Source organism: Vulpes vulpes, chromosome 14 (genome assembly GCF_048418805.1).
Source record: "Vulpes vulpes isolate BD-2025 chromosome 14, VulVul3, whole genome shotgun sequence".
Classification (NCBI taxonomy): domain Eukaryota; kingdom Metazoa; phylum Chordata; class Mammalia; order Carnivora; family Canidae; genus Vulpes; species Vulpes vulpes.
Window position 1 is genome coordinate 103,682,225 of NC_132793.1, and position 18,570 is coordinate 103,700,794.

Consider the following 18,570-nt stretch of genomic DNA (forward strand, 5'->3'; position numbering starts at 1 on the left):
TGAATCTTTCTCCCCTTCATTCCTAGGGAGAAAGGACCCACTTTATAGAGTAAGTGAGGGCAGCTTGGAAAAACGAGAGATGAGCTGGAGCCTTGAGGGAAGTGGAAGGAGAGCCCTGGGATATCAGCCTGGCCTTGGCTTTGGGTTTGCCAATGACAGCAGCAGGGCCAACTTCAAGGTCATGGCACATGATTTCCAAATAGGCAATACTTTTCATGTAGCCTTTGAGGACCATATCTTAGCTCTTTGTTCATCAGCATCCTGGTGTTACATTGGTCAATTATCAAACTTGCTGTTGATCAGGAAAGGCCTCCAGAATGTCTAAGGTTATCTTCATTTTAGCTGTTGTTGCAGAAGTCTCTGACCCAGTGTGAGTGGTTTATACCATTTGGATAACTTCGGCATGCATCACTGTGCTTGATTTGTACCAGCTTTGACTTTTAATCTTACTCTTCAAGGAACCACTGGAGGGTTTTGTTTTCAAGATAATATGTGGAATAACCCCCAAGGGCCCTTTCTAGCCTATGAACAAGCCCCTGGGGGCCAATATCCAGCAATGGATTGTGTAGCACTCATGAGATATGACTGGTGGACTTCAAGAGAACTGTCCAGTCCCAAGCAAAGCAGGAGTCAAGGATGGCCACACTAGGAAGAGGCTTGTTGATACCCTTCCTCCATGGCAGAAGAAACATATTTTAAAAGTCTCTGGGGACAGATTCTTGGGGCTAGATAGTACAACCCAGATTGTTTCTAATTCCTCAAATCAAATTGCTTGGAGACCTGATTATGTCAATCCATTAACATCATTTTGCTAGAGAAGAGAAAGTACTTCAGCTATTCAAGTGAGTTCTGTGATTGGTAAAAACCATAGCCTTTCGTATATTTGGAGGAAGTTCTGGATATGGCATCACTGATAAATAGTCCTTTATATCCAAAAAGCGTAGATTATATATTGCCAAAAAGAACGGAAGGGTATGCAATTAACTCAAAATGGGAATATTTTTACAAAATTTACTATATTGTGAAGATTGACTCCACTGTCAAACGAGTATATTCTCTGTGCTGGAAGTGTTGAGGTTTTTTTCTCTGACACTGGAACTGTGAGCTCTTGTTTGTTTCATTTATTAGTAATGACTCTCTGTGTGGTTTGTCTACAATGTGTTCAATCTGCCTCTTATCCTGTGAATTGACAACACCATTTCTTCATAGGCCCTGGAAGTAACTAATGGTAGCTCAAACTCAATTGTCATGTGGGAAAAAAATACAGAATATTGTATGAGTGTTGAGTAGCTAGAAGAAACAAAGAAATGAACGAAAACATCAGGTATAGTATATGTGACATGTTGATATAAAAACCCAGCATTTTAGAGCAGTCTAATATAGGCCAAGGATTTTGTAGTGTGGAATTTTTCATGAACCTTTCAAGGATGAAGGATATTTGTTTTTAAACAGTGACTATTTTAAAGACACCCAGAGGTGCAGGCTTTCTGCAACACATGTTTTACAGCCCCTCCAGATCTGAACTTTTTTCCACAACATTTGCCTTCCAAAAACTACTTCAGCATTGTGGAAACAGAACGTTGAGTATTTCAGAGCTGCGCTGCCTGTCTTAGGGGAAATAGCCTGTCTTTGAGGTTAGATAAATAAGTTTAAACTATTTCTGACATATTGTAGCTGTTTCAACAGAGCAAACATTTGTTATTTTGAAAGACCGTAAAGAACAGCAGTATGAAGAATCCCATCTGAATTTCCTCTGGCTTCTTCCATTCTTTGAAAATGTTCACATGTGTAACGATGCTTGTAGGTGCCGAGTTGCAGTGGAGACCTTCCTTCCTCTTCCCTCCATGCTGGAGATCTTCGTGTCTCCTTTCGCATCTTCAAACTTGCCAAGTTCTGTTTTGTTCTCTGAACTTCCTGGTATATGTAGAATATCACTATGTGTATAAACTCACTATCATACCCTTGCCACTCTGAGGTTGAGATTTAAGTGGAATTGTCTCTGACCTCTGTCAGTTCCAGAGATTGGAAATCCGGAAGACTTCTGGAACTGACTTCTGACAGTTCTGGGGGGCTTACCCTGGCCTGGGTGCTCTGCTTCTTGCACTGACCTGGTAGGCTCTCTCTCTTGCCCTCTATCGACTGGGATACAAAATTCAGTTCCTTGATAGGTTTCTACTCATAGCAAGACATTCATTAATACCAGGCATTTGGTGACTTGTCAAAACAAAGCTGAAAATTGAGGGCTTGTGGCAGAGGCACAAGGTGGCTCCTCTGCTCCCTCTTCTTTCTCAATCCCATCCTCCTCTGGTTTCTCCAACCCCTGGGATTGCCATAGAAACTCCAAATTCTTCTCTCCCTGTGATGTGGCTCTTGCCTACAAATGCATGCATTGAAATCTTGAAAAATGTCCTGAAGGAAAAGCATCCAGCCTCTTCCAAAGACAGCTGGAGTTGTAGAGAACAAAACTATTTCTCCAGCCTGTAGTTGGTTCTGTTGAATTTAATCAACAAGCCTGCTGCGTGTAAGGCACTGCTTGGGGGCTTCTGAGGTGTAGTGGCGTGGCACGTCTCAGCCCAGAGGAAGCTCATGGCTGATTTTTTGCCTGAGGCCTCTTTGCTGGAGAAAGAGACAGCCTCCTGAGGGGAGTCTTACCCTTCCTTCCCTCCTGACTGCTTAAAGGCAGAAGAAGCTGATGCTCAGCTTTCAGCAAGGCTAAGACCCTAGTACCTGGCAGAGTGCTGGCACACAGGAGGCACCTAAAGAGTACTCACTGGATGAATAAATTCATGACTAATAAAAGGTGTAGGGGATTTTTCAGGGGGAGGAGGATAGTCTGAGTGGCATTTATGTTGTCCCCTACACCAAGTGATGTAAGCAAAGGCACGAGGGTCTTAAAGCATCTAGGACATAACTGTGCTTCAGAATAACTAGTGACCAAAATGGACTAAAAAAAAAAAATGTTGGAGAGCTTTTCTTTCTTTTCTTTTCTTTTCTTTTTTTTTTTTTTTTTAACAAAATGTGTACCATGAGGCCCTGAGGACAGGTGAATCCCATAATAGGCAACTCACCCAAAGCCAAATCCTCCTCTGATAAATCCTCCTCTGATTTTATCAGCTTGGGCTGATAAAATACTATAGATTGGGGGGGGGGGGGGTTGGGGAGAGGGAATCACAACAGACATCTGTTTCAGTGTCTGTGGCTGGGAGCCCTAGATCAAAGTGCCAGCAGCCTTGGTGTCTGGTGAAGTCCCCTCCCTGACTCACAAAGAGCACCTTCTCACTGCTTTTGCACATGATGGAAAAACGGAGAGTGGGCAAGCTCTCGTTTCTTCCTCTTCCTAGAAGGGCACTCATCCCATCACAAGGGCCACACCTTCATGACCTCATCTGAACCTCATTACCTCCCAAAAGCCCCATCTCCAAATACCATCACACTGGGGGTTAGGACTTCCACATACGGATTTGTTAGTGGGGAGCAGGGAGGGACCCACACATCCATGCAAGGGCCCTGCACACTTTGGATTCAACAGGCTTCCTGAGCACCTGCTGCATGCCCAGCTGAAACAAGGAACTCCCAGAAAGCTGCAGTCTTAACTGTGATACAATGTCGCAAACACAACAGTGTCTGTATGAACAGGACTCTATAGGAACTGGGAGGGGAATACAAGCAACTCCAGGGCTGTTGTGAGAGGAGTAGACCAAGATGAGAAAGTGGGAACACTGTGGATGAGTGACAGGCACGAGTAAGGATAGCTGGCAGGCCTGGCAGTGTCACTGACAGGACACTGAGCAGACTACAGCAGAGGGTCTGCGGCCAGAGGGTTAGGAGGCAGCCAGAGGTGTGGTCAGAGCCGCGTGGCACAGGCTGGCACTGCCAGGACTATGTGCCTCCGTAGATAGGCAGGGACCAGCACTTTGCTCCCTCTGACTTTACATGGAAAGATGGTTTGGAAGTAGGGAAGCCAGCTGGGAAGTTGTTTCAGTAATTTAGAGAAGAATTATGGTGCTAAGCTATAGCAGTGGCCATGGCAATGGGGAAGAGGAGACTGGATCCAAGGGAGTTCTAAATTAGAAGTGATTTTTACAAACTTGGGGGCAAATTACCCATGGAGGATAAGAAGGTGGGAGCCAGGAGTGGCTCTGAGGCTCCAGGGTGAGTGGCCAGGTGGCTGGGCCATTGTAATGATGATGAGGAGCAGAGGAGGAGGGAGATACCATTGGCATGGGGCATGTAGAGTTTGAGGCATGTGGGGGCTTGCTGATGGCACTAGTCTGGGAGGATCATCAGTCTTTTTTTAATAGCGTTGTATTAGTTTCAGGTGTACAATATAGTGACTCAGCCACTCTATACATTACTCAGTGCTGTGACAAGTGTACCCCTCATCCCCTTCACCTGTTTCCCCCCAGCCCCCCATCCGCCTCCCCTCTAGTGACCACCAGCTTGTTCTCTAGTTAAGAGTCTGTGTTTAGGCTTATCTCTCTTTTTTTCCCTTTGTTCATTTGTTTCTTAAATTCCACATATGAGTGAAATCATATGATAATTGTCTTTCTCTGACTTATTTCATTCAGTATAATACCATCTAGGTCTATCCACATCGTTGCAAATGGCAAGACGTCGTTCTTTGTATGGCTGAGTAATAATCATATATCTATACCACGTCTTCTTTATCCATTCATCTATTGATGGACCCTTGGGCCGTTTCAGTAATTTGGCTGCTGTAGATAATGCTGCTATTAATGTAGGAGTGCATGTATCCCTTTGAATTAGTATTTTCATCTTCTTTGGGTAAATTCTCAGGAGTGGAATTGCTGGATCCTATGGTTCTATTTTTAAGTTTTTGAGGGACCTCCACACAATGTTTTCAACAGTGGCTGCACCACTTTGCATTCCCACCAACAGGCACGAGGATTCCTTTTTCTCTGTATCCTCACCAACACCTGCTATTGCTTGTCTTTGTGATTTTAGCCATTCTGATTGTGATTGCATTTTGACAATTGCTTATTCCTTCCTTCTGGAAATACTTTCTCCTCAGCTTCTGGGAAACCACTCTCTCCATTCTACTCCTGCTCTGTCACATGTTCCTTTTCAGCCTTCCTATGTTGCTTTCACTTCATCTCTCTAGTCTACTGGGGGAAGTGCCTCAGGGCCAGCCTCAGACATTTTCCATTCTCTGGCTGTCCTCACTCCTTTCTCAACCTCATACACGCTCAAGGATTCAATGTTATCTATATGCCGACAACTCCCAAATTATATTTCCAGCCCAGACCTCTCCTCTAAGTGCTAGGTAAACAGATCCAAGTACCTGCTCAGCATCTCCCCCATGACTATCAGATGTGTCAAACCTAACAAATTTCAACTGAACTCCTGAGTTTTGCTCCCAAGTGGCCTGCTCTCATAACTTTCTTATCTTAGAGAGTGGCATTGCCATTATTTCAGGTGCTTGGGCCAGGAATCTTGGTATCATTTTTGATCTGTGTTCCTCTCACACCTCTCTGGCAGTACCCCCCCCCCCCCCCGCCATTCCTTTGTTGGATTCTTCAAAACATATCCACCTTCAACCTGACCACTTCTCACCACTTTCATTGTTACCACACTGGTTCACCCCACCATCATCTCTCAGCTGGATTGTTATAACTGCCTGCCTCTCTGGTCCCCCCACCTCTGCCCTTGCACCCTGAGATCTGTTCAGGCAGTCAAAACAATTCTTCAAAAGATCTCATGCCATTCCTTAAATCCTTTAGAATAAAAGCCAAATCTTCACAGTGACCTGTGAGGCCATGATCAGAGCACCCCCCCCACCAGCAACCTGCCACTTCTCTGACCTTGTTTCCTACCTCACCTCCCTTTCTCACACCTCTGCAACTCCACTGTTCTTTCATGATCCTCCAAAGTAGGAGTGTGCTGAAGAAGTCTATGGAGTTGCTTCTCAGAATAGTATTTTCAAATGCAGAAAATAAAACACATCATATTATAAAGAAAACTAATTCTCAAAATCCAGATATGAAAATGTTAATAAATCAAAAGTATGATCTAATAATATAAGTGCTTCTTTCCTAATGCGATCACTTCAAAATCTACAATCAGGTCCAATAATTACCATAATTTTGAAGTAGTGGTGGCGTAGAAGATATGTTGAGATATCTGCAACGATTGTAATGTGAAATGAAAATATTTCTCTGTGGTTTCCATGAGCAGCAGAGTCAAAAATACTGCTACCTTGGTTGTTGCTTGTGTTCATAGTTGATGGAAATGCTGAATGTCAGCCAACGTTACTGAAAAGGTCACGGAACCCTGACTTCCACCTAGAGACCCTGAGGTTAATGGACTCCATGTGAGGAATCTGCTTCCGAGCCGAAGCACCTGCTGTCCTTTCTGCCTGAATGAAACCCCCACATGTACAGTCTGGCTAAAGGCCTTGAATAAACCTCCTTTCAAGTTGGAATTGACAGCACTATTGCTTACATGCTTCCTACCATGGAGGCATAATGATGAAGCCAATGCATCTGAAATGCTTCAGGGTCTCCTCCTGGAAGAGGTTTTATAACTTGAGAAAACCCCCATTTATTTAGACTAATTATAGAAGATAAGTCTGAATTCACTAAGATCCTTGAATTATAATGTTTTTTCAAACTTATGTATTGCTTTCAAAAATATTTAGCCACTGGAGGATTACTCCTTGGGAGCTCTTAAAGGAATCTCCTCCAATTAGTGAATAATTTAAATTCACATATATGGAGACTGGAGAAGTGTTTGAAGAGATTTTTGAAATGCTTTACACTTTTTTAATCAAAATATTTAAGGAGATTATTTTCTTCCTAGCTAATACAGCCCTTCTCCAAGCTACCGTGGATTCCAAAATAAATGTGCATGAACGTATGAAGATTTCACCAGAGTCCGTATTTTATTACCTTGGAAAAGAACATTGCCATGAATAACCAAAAAGTCACACTGATGTATCCTTGAGATAAAATGATTTTCTTCTAGGAGATCCATTCTTTTGTTCACTCCTTTATGCATTCAGCAGATATTCATATGTCTGCTCTTTGCCAGACACTGTCGTCACAGCCTACTGGGGAGGCCTGAGATTAATGCAGTAAAGATGCTCTGAAGGAGTGCTGGTCATAGAAAGCACATAAAAAAACATGAGTTGAATAAATATATAAAAGGAAGGGTGAGCGGATGAATGAACGAATTGATCTCACACATATCTTAAAGTGGAGGGGATCCCAGGAGATAGTTTAACACAGTCTCTTGCCCTTACTCTTGTCAGTTTTGAGCAATATGATCTAAGATATTCAGGAAACCACAAATTCACTACTGTGGTCTTTCAGCAGAGAGTTTGCTCTTCCTAATGTTACCATTTGAAATAATAATAAAATGTGCAAAAGACACCAAGCATCTGTAGCACTGGGAGCCAAAGTGTCTGGACCTGGGTGAGGCCACAAGGGATTTCTGCTCATTAGAGTTCTGAGTCAGAACACTGAGGTTATGCAGCAAAAATGATGTAGAATAAGCACTCAAGAGGCCCATGAAGAGTATCCACTGTATCAGAAAAGTGAGTGTGAGGTAGTGTATGTGTTGTGTCTCCCCAAAACTCTAGAAAAGCAAGATGAAAACAAAGAGAAATTTTAAAAAGCTAAACTTTAATTTGTTAGTTTATTTAACTTAAAATTGTTAAAAGAGTAAATCTTAAATGTGCTTACCTCAAAAAAAGCAATGGTAACTTTATGATACCATGCAGGTGTTAGCTAATGAAGGGGATGCTGGCAGTCATTTTGCAATATACAAGCGCATCAAACCAACATGTTGCACATGTTTAAAATGCATGATGTTTTATGTCCATCATATTTCAATAAAGCTGGGGGGAAAACCAGCTAGAAGAGAGGCAGAAATTAAAATAGTGGCTGGAAAGACTTTTAAAAATCAATCAGAAATAAAGCCAAATTAGAAGCAGAAAAATAAAACACTCTAAATGAAATGAGCAAAGTAGGAGCAAGTTTCAGAATTGCTTGCAGAATGCCAAGGAAAAGAGCAGAGAGCTAAAAACAATGATACTTGGGTGATGGACATGGAGGAAAGACGTTAATCAACTATTTGGTGTTCCTGAGCGAGAGAAAGGAGCAAAAGGAGCAGACACAGAACTTAGAGACATATAACAGAGAGAGAGAGAGAGAGAAGGTAAGTTTTACTGAATGGAAGGAATCAATGACTAGTTTACAGATCCAAAGCCCCAGAGTGTTCCAGGCAAAATGGATGAGCAAGTAATACTATCTCATGATCATACCCTAGCAAACGTTTTGAAAATTTTGATCATAGAAAGAATCCTGCAAGAATCCAAAAAGAAAAAAGGAGATGATAACAGATTACTTAAAGGATAATAAAAAATAGGCTTGCCTTAGACTCCTTCATAGTGTGAAGGCCCAGATGACAATGGGCAGCATGAGCCGTGTGGGGGAAGGTGCATCGCAACACTCCAATTCTGTGACCAGCTAAGCTGTTTCTTAGTGATAAGAGAAAATGTTCTCACCCACTCAACGATTCATAATCAATCCTACTCACTGACCTACATTTGTGGGAAAAATACTACCAAGATGCTGCCCTTGCCCTGTCAAGCAAGAAATGCATCTTAATTATGATCACAGAGATATTGCAGCATAAAAGCAATCACACTGAAATATTGGAACAATTTAAATACAGAATTTAAGAGTTTACTTTAGTGACTGAAAAAATAGATTGAAAATCTCAAAAAAAAAATGTTTAAAAGGAAATATATGAGAAGTAACAATGTAAAATGACCTGAATTTCAAATCCCAGTTTATGTCAGAAGAAAAAAAAAAAAGGATAGGGGAAAGATGTAGGAAGGAAAACCTCACCTTTCTTTATCCTAGGAGAATTGGTGATCTAGGAGATGTCATTTGAGTTTTTTAACTAACTTTTTAAAATTTAGAGATAGGTAAGGTGCCTGGTTGACTCAGTGGTTAAGCCTCTGCCTTTGGCTCAGGTCGTGATCTGGGGGTTCTGGGATGCAGTCCCTCATGAGGCTTTCTGTGGGGGGCCTGCTTCCCCCTCTGCCTATGTCTCTGCTTCTCTCTCGATCTCTCGTGAATAAATAAAATCTTTCCGAAAAATAAAATTTAGAGATAGGTAAGGCATTCCAAGGACATCATAGAATGAAAAGTCTTTCTTCATCCCCTATTTCCACTCCCTTGCAGCTGCGCCCCACACACCCAGGTAAGCGCCTTCATTAGATTCTTAATGATTCCTTGTAGAGATTCTCTATGCAAGCATGAATTCTTAAGTTTTTCTTTCTTATATAAAGGTTAGTATATTCAACACACCATTCTATACCTTGTATTTTTCAGCTGAAAATGTTTCTTTTTTTTAAACAGTATTTTTGAAATATTTTTTTTGTATTTTTGAAATATGATTGAGATACAAAAGATCACATGCACTTAATATTTACAGTTTGATGAGGATGGATATATGTATACTCATTAACCATTATCACAATGAAGGTGATACACATATCCATCACTTCCAACATTTGTGCACCCTTTTTTGTGGTAAGAGCACTTAATGAGATTCTCAACACATTTTAAGTGCATAATTCAGTACTGTTGACAATAGGCACTCTGCTGTACAGCAAATCTCTAGAACTAATTCATCCTGCATTAATGGAAACTTAATACCAGTTGAACCATGGTTCTCCATTTCTCTTTCCCTCTGATCCCTGGTGACCACCATTCTATTCTCTGCTTCTGTGAACATATTTTAGTCATATTTATATCTGACTTTATATATATATATGTATATATATGTATTTAGTTCATTTTTGTGTATGGTGTAAAATACACATATTTTACAATTTCATTCTTGGGGGTGCAATTTCATTCTTTTATATGTGAGGTATCTGATTGTTTTCAACGCCATTTGTTGAAGAGACTGTCCTTTCCCCATTGTGTGTTCTTGGTACCCTTGTCAAAGATTAGTTGGCCGTATTTGTGTGAGTTTAATTCTGGGCTCTCTACTGTGTTCCATTGGTTTGTGTGCCTGTTTTTAATGCCAGTACCATTCTATTTCAATTACTATAGCTTTGTAATATATTTTGAAATCAGGAAGTGTGATGCCTCTAGATTTGTTCTTTTTTCTTGATATTGCTTTGCCTATTTAGTGTCTTCAGTGATTCCATATGAAGTTTAGGATTGTTTTCTCTATTTCTATTTTTAAAAATACCATTGGGATTTTGATGAGGATAGCATTGAATCTGTAGATTGCTTTGGGTAGTATGAATATTTTAACAATATTAAGTCTTCCTGTCCTTGAAAATGGGATGCCTTTCCATTTATTTGTGTCTTTAATTTTTTTCATGGATGCTTTGTACTTTTCTGCGTGTAAATCTTTCACCTCCTTGGTTAAATTTATATCCAAGTATTTATTCTTTCTGATGCTATTATAAATGTGATTATTTTCTTAATTTCCTTTCCATTTTATTTTATTTTATTTTATTTTATTTTATTTATTTATGAGAGACAGAGAGAGAGAGAGAGAGAGGCAGAGACACAGGCAGAGTGAGAAGCAGGCTTCATGCAGCGAGCCTGATGCGGTACTTGATCCCGGGTCTCCAGGACCATACCCTGGGCTGAAAGCGGTGCTAAACTGCTGAGCCACCCAGGCTGCCCCTAATTTCCTTTTTAGATATTTCATTGTTAGTGTATAGAAATGCAACTGATTTTTGTATGTTGATTTTGTATCCTTCAACTTTACTGTATTCATTCTGGTTCTTTTGTTTGTTTGTTTGTGTGTGTGTGTGTGTGTGTGTGTGTGATCTTTAGGATTTTTTCATAAAAGATCATGTCATCTAAAGCAGAGATAATTTTACTTTCTTCATTTCCAGTGGCTTTTTTTTCTTGCCTAAATACTCTTTGACTTCCAGTACTATGCTGAATACAAGTGTCAAGAGTGGCTTGTTCCTGGTCTTAGAGGAAAAGCTTTCAGTTTCATCATTGCATATGACACTAGCTGTGGGTTTGTCATATAGGGACTTTGTTATATTGAGGTAAATTCCTTTTATATCTAGTTTGTTTAGAGTTTTTATTATGAAAGAGTGTTGGATTTTGTTGAATCCTTTTTCTCCATCTTTTGAGATGGCCATGTGGTTTTTATGCTTCATTCTGTTAATATAGTCTGTCACATTAATTAATTTACTTGTGTCCCAGGGATAAATCCCACTTGGTGATGTTAGATGATCGTTTTCATGTGTTATTGAATTCAGTTTGCTATTTTTTTTTTTTAGTATTTTTGCATCTGCATTCATCAGAGATGTTGACCTATAGTTCTCTTTTCTTGCAGTGTTTTGTCTGGCCTTGGTGTCAGGACAATGCTGGCCTCACAAAATGAGGTTAGAAGTATTTCTTCCTCTTAAATGTTTTGGAAGAATTTAGGAAGGATTGTATTCTTCTTTAAAAGTTTAGTATAATTCACCAGTGAAGTCTTGTGTTTCTGGACTTTGGTTTGTTGGAAAGTTTTGGATTACTGATTCAATTTTCTTGTACATTATTCATGTCCGTTCAACTTTGTAGTTTCTTCATTATTCAGTCTTGGTAGTTTGTATGTTTCTGTGAACATATACATTTCTTCTAGGTTTGGTGTATAATTACCCATAATAGTCTCTTGTGATCCTTTTGGTTTCTGTATCATCAGTCTTAATGTCTCCTTTTTCATTTATTTTATTTATTTGAATCCTCTTAAGATTTTTAGTAAGTTTAGATAAAGGTTTGTCAGTTTAGTTTATCTTTTTTATTTTATTTTATTATTTTTTTAAAAAAAGCATCTGGGCAGCCTGGGTGGCTCAACGGCTTAGCGCCGCCTTCAGCTCAGGGTGTGATCTTGGAAACCTGGGATTGAGTCCCATGTCAGGCTCCCTGCATGGGGCCTGCTTCTCCCTCTGCCTGTGTCTCTACCTCTCTCTCTCTTTCTCTCTCTCTCTCTCTCTCTCCCTCTCCCTCTCTCTCTTTGTGTCTCTCATGAATAATTAAATAAAATCTTTTTAAAAAGGATCTTATTTTTGTTAATATTTTCTATTGACTTTCATTCCTTATCTTCCTTATTTGTACCTAATTTATTTTTTGTTTTTTGGTTTTGGTTTTTGCATATCTACTATAGGTTTTTGTGTGTGTGTGTGCTTACTGGGGGGTTATATAAATCGTAAAATAGTTATAATTGATTATTTTAAGGTGATTACAACATAACTTCAATCTAATACAAAAACTCTACACATTTTTTACCTCTCTGTGTTCCTACTTTGTATTACTGATGTCACACTTTACATGTTTTTAAATTGAGTATCCATTAACAGCTTTTCACATTTATAGTCTCACTGCTTTTGTCTTTTAACTTTTATACTAGAGTTAAAAGTGATTTATACAGCTCCATTACAGTATAATAGTATTCTGTATTTGTGTATATATTTAGCATTTTCAGTAAGTTTTATACTTTCACATGCTTTTGTGTTGTTTTCATTTTAACTTGCAGAACTCTCTACCATCATTTCTTATGAGGCAGGTCTAGTGATCAAGAACTCACTCAGCTTTTGTTTGTCTGGGAAAGTCTTTATTCCTCTTTCATTTCTGAAGGACAGTTTTGCTAGGTGTATTCTTGGTTGGCTACTTTTTTCTTTCAGTAATTTGAGTATATCATCAATATTTTATTGCATTGATATACTAGAAGTTAGTTAATGGGTCCCTATTATTGGATATGTGACTTGTTTTCAATGTTTTGCTTTTATATAACTGTGTAAATGGAGCATTTTGTATGCAGGTATATTGATAGCAAGAATTCCTAGAAAAAAATAAATGTAACTGTAATTTTGGAAGATTTTGCTAAATTGCTGTCAACACACTTACAATAATTTCTCATGTACTCCTGGCAGGTCTACTCCTTCTCTGGTTTCCCCTGCTTCAGCTAATGGCACCACCATCTATCTGCATGTCATCCTTAAATCCTTCTCTCCTTTACTTCCTTATGTAAAGTCAATCACCAAGTCCTAATGTTTTTTTTTTCCTCCTTGATATGTGCTAGGTTAACCTGTATCTCTCTAAACCCACTGCTCCTGCCTTCATTGTCCTACCTTTGTCTCTCATCTCTCACTCATAACTTCCCTACTGGTCCTCCTGACCCTGGTCGCCCATCTTCCTTGTTTTACAACACATCCAGGCTGATATTTCTTTCTTCCTTCCTTCCTTCCTTTCTTTCTTTCTTTCTTTCTTTCTTTCTTTCTTGAGCAGGAGTACAAGCGGTGGGAGAGGGGCAGAGGGAGAGGGGAAGGGAGAATCTTAAGCAGCCTCCACACCTACTGTGGAGCCTGATGTGGAGTTCAGTCTCATGACCCTGAGATCATGACCTGAGCCAAAATCAAGAGTCAGATGCTTGATTGACTAAGCCACCCAGGATGATATTTCCAAAGCACCAATCTGATATTTTCAGAGTGTTTAAAATAATTATTGCTTAAAATAATTAAATAGTTCCTATTTCCCTTAAAATAAATTCAACTGCATTCTTTACTGTGGATAATAAATTTGCATTTGATCGACACCTGCTCATTTCTCACCTCCTCTTTCCTCACTCCTCTTCCATGCATTTTAAGCTCCAGTCATAGTAAACTTCCATGATCCCCCAAGTGCACTGTGTTTTACTTTGTGTCTAGGACTTTATGCCTACTGTTCCCTGTCCCTAAAACAGTCTCCTCACCACTGCTATCCCCTTTTCTTGACATGTTCCTACTTGTCCTAAGGTATTAGCCTAGGTGATCCTTCATGTGGGGATCTTCCCACCTCTTCAGTCTGCATTAAGTGCAGCTTCCATGTGATGACATCCAGTGTTTGCCTTTACCAGAAACTCTTATCTCCTTTTATTGCAATTGCCTGTTTCTCTCCAAAGCCCTCTCTGAAAATTAAGTTTCTTTTTTTTAAATTAAGTTTCTTGAGGAACTTAGTTCATCCTCATATCCTTAGCCCCAGGATTGAGCCTCACATAGAGTAGGCACTTCAGCAACATTTTTTTGAATGAATGAATGGCTATAGTTGTATTGCATTTCAGAATTTAAATATATTGTCAAAGTTGTACTCAAAAGAAAATTAATAGCTCTAAATATTTTAATTTTAGAATAAGAAAATTAAACTCAGTATCAACTCAGAGACTTAGAAATTTCCATGTCAGCTAGAAATAAAAAGAAATTTCTTTGATTTGACAACTATCGGAAAACATCATGCATCAGGAGGAAGCTTTAGTAATATTTCCTTTAAAGTTGGAAATAAGACAAATATGCCTATTGTAACTATTCTTATTCAGCATTGTTTTATAGACATTAATCAATGCAATGCAATAGTTAGAAATAATAGATATAAATATTGGAAAAAGATACAATTGTCACTATATATAGATATGATTGTATGCCTTTTATTCTTTTAAATTTTATTAATTTATTAATTAATTTATTTTTTAGAGAGAGTGTAAATGACAGGGGTAATACAAAGGGAGATGGATAGAGAGAGAATCTTAAGCAGGCTCTATGCCCAGCACACAACCCAATGCAGGGCTCGATCTCACGACCCTGAGATCATGACCTGAGCCAAAATGTAGAGTTAAATGTTTAACTGACTGAGCCACCCAGACATCCCTGGTTGTTTACCTTAAAAAAAAAATCAATTGAAAACGATTCCAAATACAGTTGACCCTTGAACAAAACAAATTTGAACTGCATAGGCCTACCTTTAAATGGATTTTTAAAAAATAAATACAGTACAGTCCTTTAAATGCATTTTCTCTTCCTTATGGTTTTCTTAATAACATTTTTTCTAGCTGCAAAAATACAGAATGTAATACATCTAACACACAAACTATATGTAGTTGGCTGTTTATGTTATTGGTAAGGCTTTTGTTCAACAGCAGGCTGTTAGTAGTTAAGTTTTGGAGGAGTCAAAAGTTACTTATGGAATTCTGACTGTGCCGGGGAGAGGAGTCAGCATCCCTAGCCCCAATATTGTTTAGGGATCCACTGTAACCTGACAATATAAGAGAAATATACAAGTGTTCATAGCTTCCCGTAGCTTTATTGTCAGCAATAAATGACCATAAACTATATTTTTTTAAAAGTCTGCTTACAAAAAAATAAAGTCTGCTTACTTTGGCAATGAACACTATAAGGTGCTTCAGAATAAATTGATCAAGGAGTGTGCAAGACCTACCTACATTGTGGTTAAAAGATCAGTTCTGGAAAAAACCACATGGGTGTGAATCTTGACTCCAGTGTTTACTAGCTGGAGACCTTGGGAGATTTCAACCCCTCTCTATATATGTGTGTGTTTGTAGAAGAAATAACTGAAAAGACACATGTATGTGTGATTAGCACTTTTCTGGGAATTTAGGTTCCAGCCTAGTATTGACTTGGCCAGCTTTCTCAGCTGTAAGGTGGAGCTAACAAGACCCACTTCCCAGGTCAGGAAACAACTGTGGAAATCAGTGTCACAGCATTCATGGTGCATGCATTTTGCCCACGGTAGGGAGCATTGCAAATGTCGTGATGATAGTGATGATAGTGGTGACACCTCTCTTTTGTCAGGAAGCCTCACCAGGCCTTCACCTTCCCTCTAAGCAGAGCACTGCAGGAGGAGAGCACCTCATCAAAACCCCTTACCTTACCTAGCTGGATCTCAGGATTTTCTGAGGCTGCCCTCCCTCTTAAGAACCAAGGGAGGTTCCCCTGAGCTTTGCATCTCATATCCCAGAAAAATTCTAAGACTTCTCTAGGTTTAGAGGAAGAAATTCTTTTGATTTCTCATGCTCCTCTCTGTGTCCAGGGATGTCGCTTATAGTCTCTGCACCTTGCTATGTCAATCCAGACTTGAAACTCAACATGTTGTGTTCCCTGAAAGTATCCTCTTTTACAGCAGTATTAATGAACAAGTTTTTTTCCCTAAAGATTTTATTTTTTTTCTGAAGGATGAATGTTTTGTTGCTCCTGCACAGCAAATAAAGATATGCTGTAGATATGTTTGCTTTTCAGAGACTTTTTTGCAATAATTCAGCACTGAGAACTTCTCTGTCTCTGCCTTCATCTCCACCAGCTCTTTTCCAGCCACTCTCCTACTACCCGCACTGAACTTTGTACTTTTTTTCTGCTATAAAGCAAATCCCACCCTCTTTGGCTCCTATTGACTTACTTGCATAAACTAGTCAGATATATAGTAAACCAAAGCCCTTTGCTTTAATGGAGTGCCCTACCTGCTATAGAGGAGCTATGCATATAGAAATAGCCACCTGTCCTATTACATGTAATTAAATCCATTCATTAACTTGTGGTCGAAATGCTAACTGCTATTTGTCATATGGCTCTGTGGCCCTATTCTTAAAGGAATTTGCCTTTGTCATATTTGTTTTTATTCCAAAGGTGTCCCTCAACCTAATATAACTTGGTTGAAGAGAGGAGGATCTCTGAGTGACAATATTTCCTTGCTTTTCAATGGATCCCTGTTGTTGCAGAATGTTTCCCTTGAAAATGAAGGAACCTATGTCTGCACAGCCACCAATGTTCTTGGAAAGGCAGTGGCAGCATCTGTACTCCATGTGCTGGGTAAGTGTCAAATTCTTCTGGCTGAAGTGCTTCCTGTAATATATACAAAGCAGGACCCAGTTTTGTCATTCTGGAGTTGAGGAATAAATAAGATGGATCTTAAATGGTTTAACCATGGCTTCCCTCTCCCCACTTACAACAAGCACTAAGTCTGACATTTTGTCCTACCAGTTCTCCTCATAGAAGGCTGTGACTTTCTTGCTAATACTTCTCTGCCCAGAAAACTACACTGACTTATAAAGTTTTCTGCTCAGAATCAAGACCCTTGAGCTTCTGCCTCTTTATTTGCTTATCTGCTGACCCCAACCCCCATTCCAAGCTAGCAACGAGCTCTGTTGTAGTCAACATGGGTTCCTGCCCTATAATCCAACAGACTCTGCCACCCACATGCTATTTCCATTGAAGTATGGCTTCTGGGCACACTGCTCTCCAAAGAAGATGTGTCCCTCACTGCCTTTCTCTTTGGAAAAATGGAGGGCCAACTTCTGCCTTTTACAGAAGAGTTCCTATCTGGATTTTGTTTGACCTCTTTTCTCTGGTCTTACCATTCAGTATCTGATTAAGTCCTAACACACATTGCTCTCCAGTTGTTTCCTCTTTTACTTATGTTTCCTCAGCTAAATTGTAGGTCCTTTAATTATAGACACCATGTGTGATTTGTTTTGCAATTCTGAGGATATAATATAGAATGAGATACATAGTACATACTCATTAAATACTAATCAACTGAGTCTTAAGACATCTTACAGTTGGATCAGTAGTGTAATTTGGAGAAGCTCATTACCATGTGCCCCTTGGCACAGAGTGACAAGCTCAGTGCTGCTTCTACTATCTGTAGGATAATATGTGGAGTTCAATACATTCTTGTCACCAAAATAGGTCTTAAATTGTTGAGATTTTAGGACTCAGTAAGTAATACTCCTCTTTCCCATCAGGATTTGGAACCAATTGAGAATTGATCCCATAAGTCAGTCACATGGACATTAAGGATCATTTATTATTCCTCCTTATAGCTCTAGTACCTAACACAGGTGTATTTAAGTATTAAATCAGTGTTTCACAAATGAATGAAACTGAGTTGTTGGCAGACCTGGCATGACATTATTAGAGAATCCATTGCTGAACCAAGGGACTGATGGAAAAGAGCCTTCCCCATGGCTTTTCTTCCTGTAATTTAGAGGCACCCAGGGACATGAACAGATGGGTGATGCCAATGTGGGCAGTTAGAACAGTTATCATTGCATAAAACACTTTGGTGTTCATTAACTCCTCTGATACTTACAATAGCACAGGGTTGGGGGGCAGTTTTAATCCCACTATACAAATGAGGAGACCCCCACAGAAATTTTTCCTAGAGTCTAAATATATAACCTTCTCTTGGAATGTTCTTCATACTACCCCTTGTGGACCATCAGTGCTGACCAGGAAGGCAGTGGTGTGCCTCCATTTGACTCTTCCCAAAGATCCCTGTGGTCTTCTAGGATTATGGAATGGAAGATTTTCAACTGATTGAATTGGCCAAGCCTGTCTTATTCTTGAATACCTCCCCGTGCTCTGAGAAGTGCCAGCCTTATTCCTTGTGTCTGCTCTTCTCCACTTATGAAGCTGTATGGTCATCTCAGCTCTGCCCTGCACACCTCTTCCCTCAGAAGTCCCTTCCACTAAGCAGCTCATCATTTTGCTTAACTTGACTGAGGAATCAAGAATGTTTTACATGGCACAGTACATGGCATTCCTCCACCGCCCTGCTCTTATGCTCAGGCTTCATGGCCTTCGGAAAGCCCACATTCCCCACCACGTGAAGTCCCCTATGAGACATCATCCATTTTCCTGCTGCCAAGGCCCCTCTTGAGTGGAAGAGCTCTGCTGTTCTCAGCTGCCTCATCCAGTCCCTTTCGGTGAATCTATTTTTTTTTTTCATCTTATTAGGCTATAAACCATGA

General features: G+C 39.7%; 1 protein-coding gene across 3 annotated transcripts in view; it reads left to right on the forward strand.

Moving 5' to 3' along the window:
- Positions 1 to 18,570, forward strand: part of ADAMTSL3 (ADAMTS like 3) — a 335,305-nt gene that overhangs the window by 293,743 nt on the left and 22,992 nt on the right. For all 3 annotated transcript variants that reach the window (XM_072737443.1, XM_072737441.1, XM_072737442.1), the window contains one exon: positions 16,445 to 16,627. In XM_072737443.1, the coding sequence (XP_072593544.1) occupies positions 16,445 to 16,627 (183 nt within the window). The remainder of the gene's footprint in view (positions 1 to 16,444; positions 16,628 to 18,570) is intronic.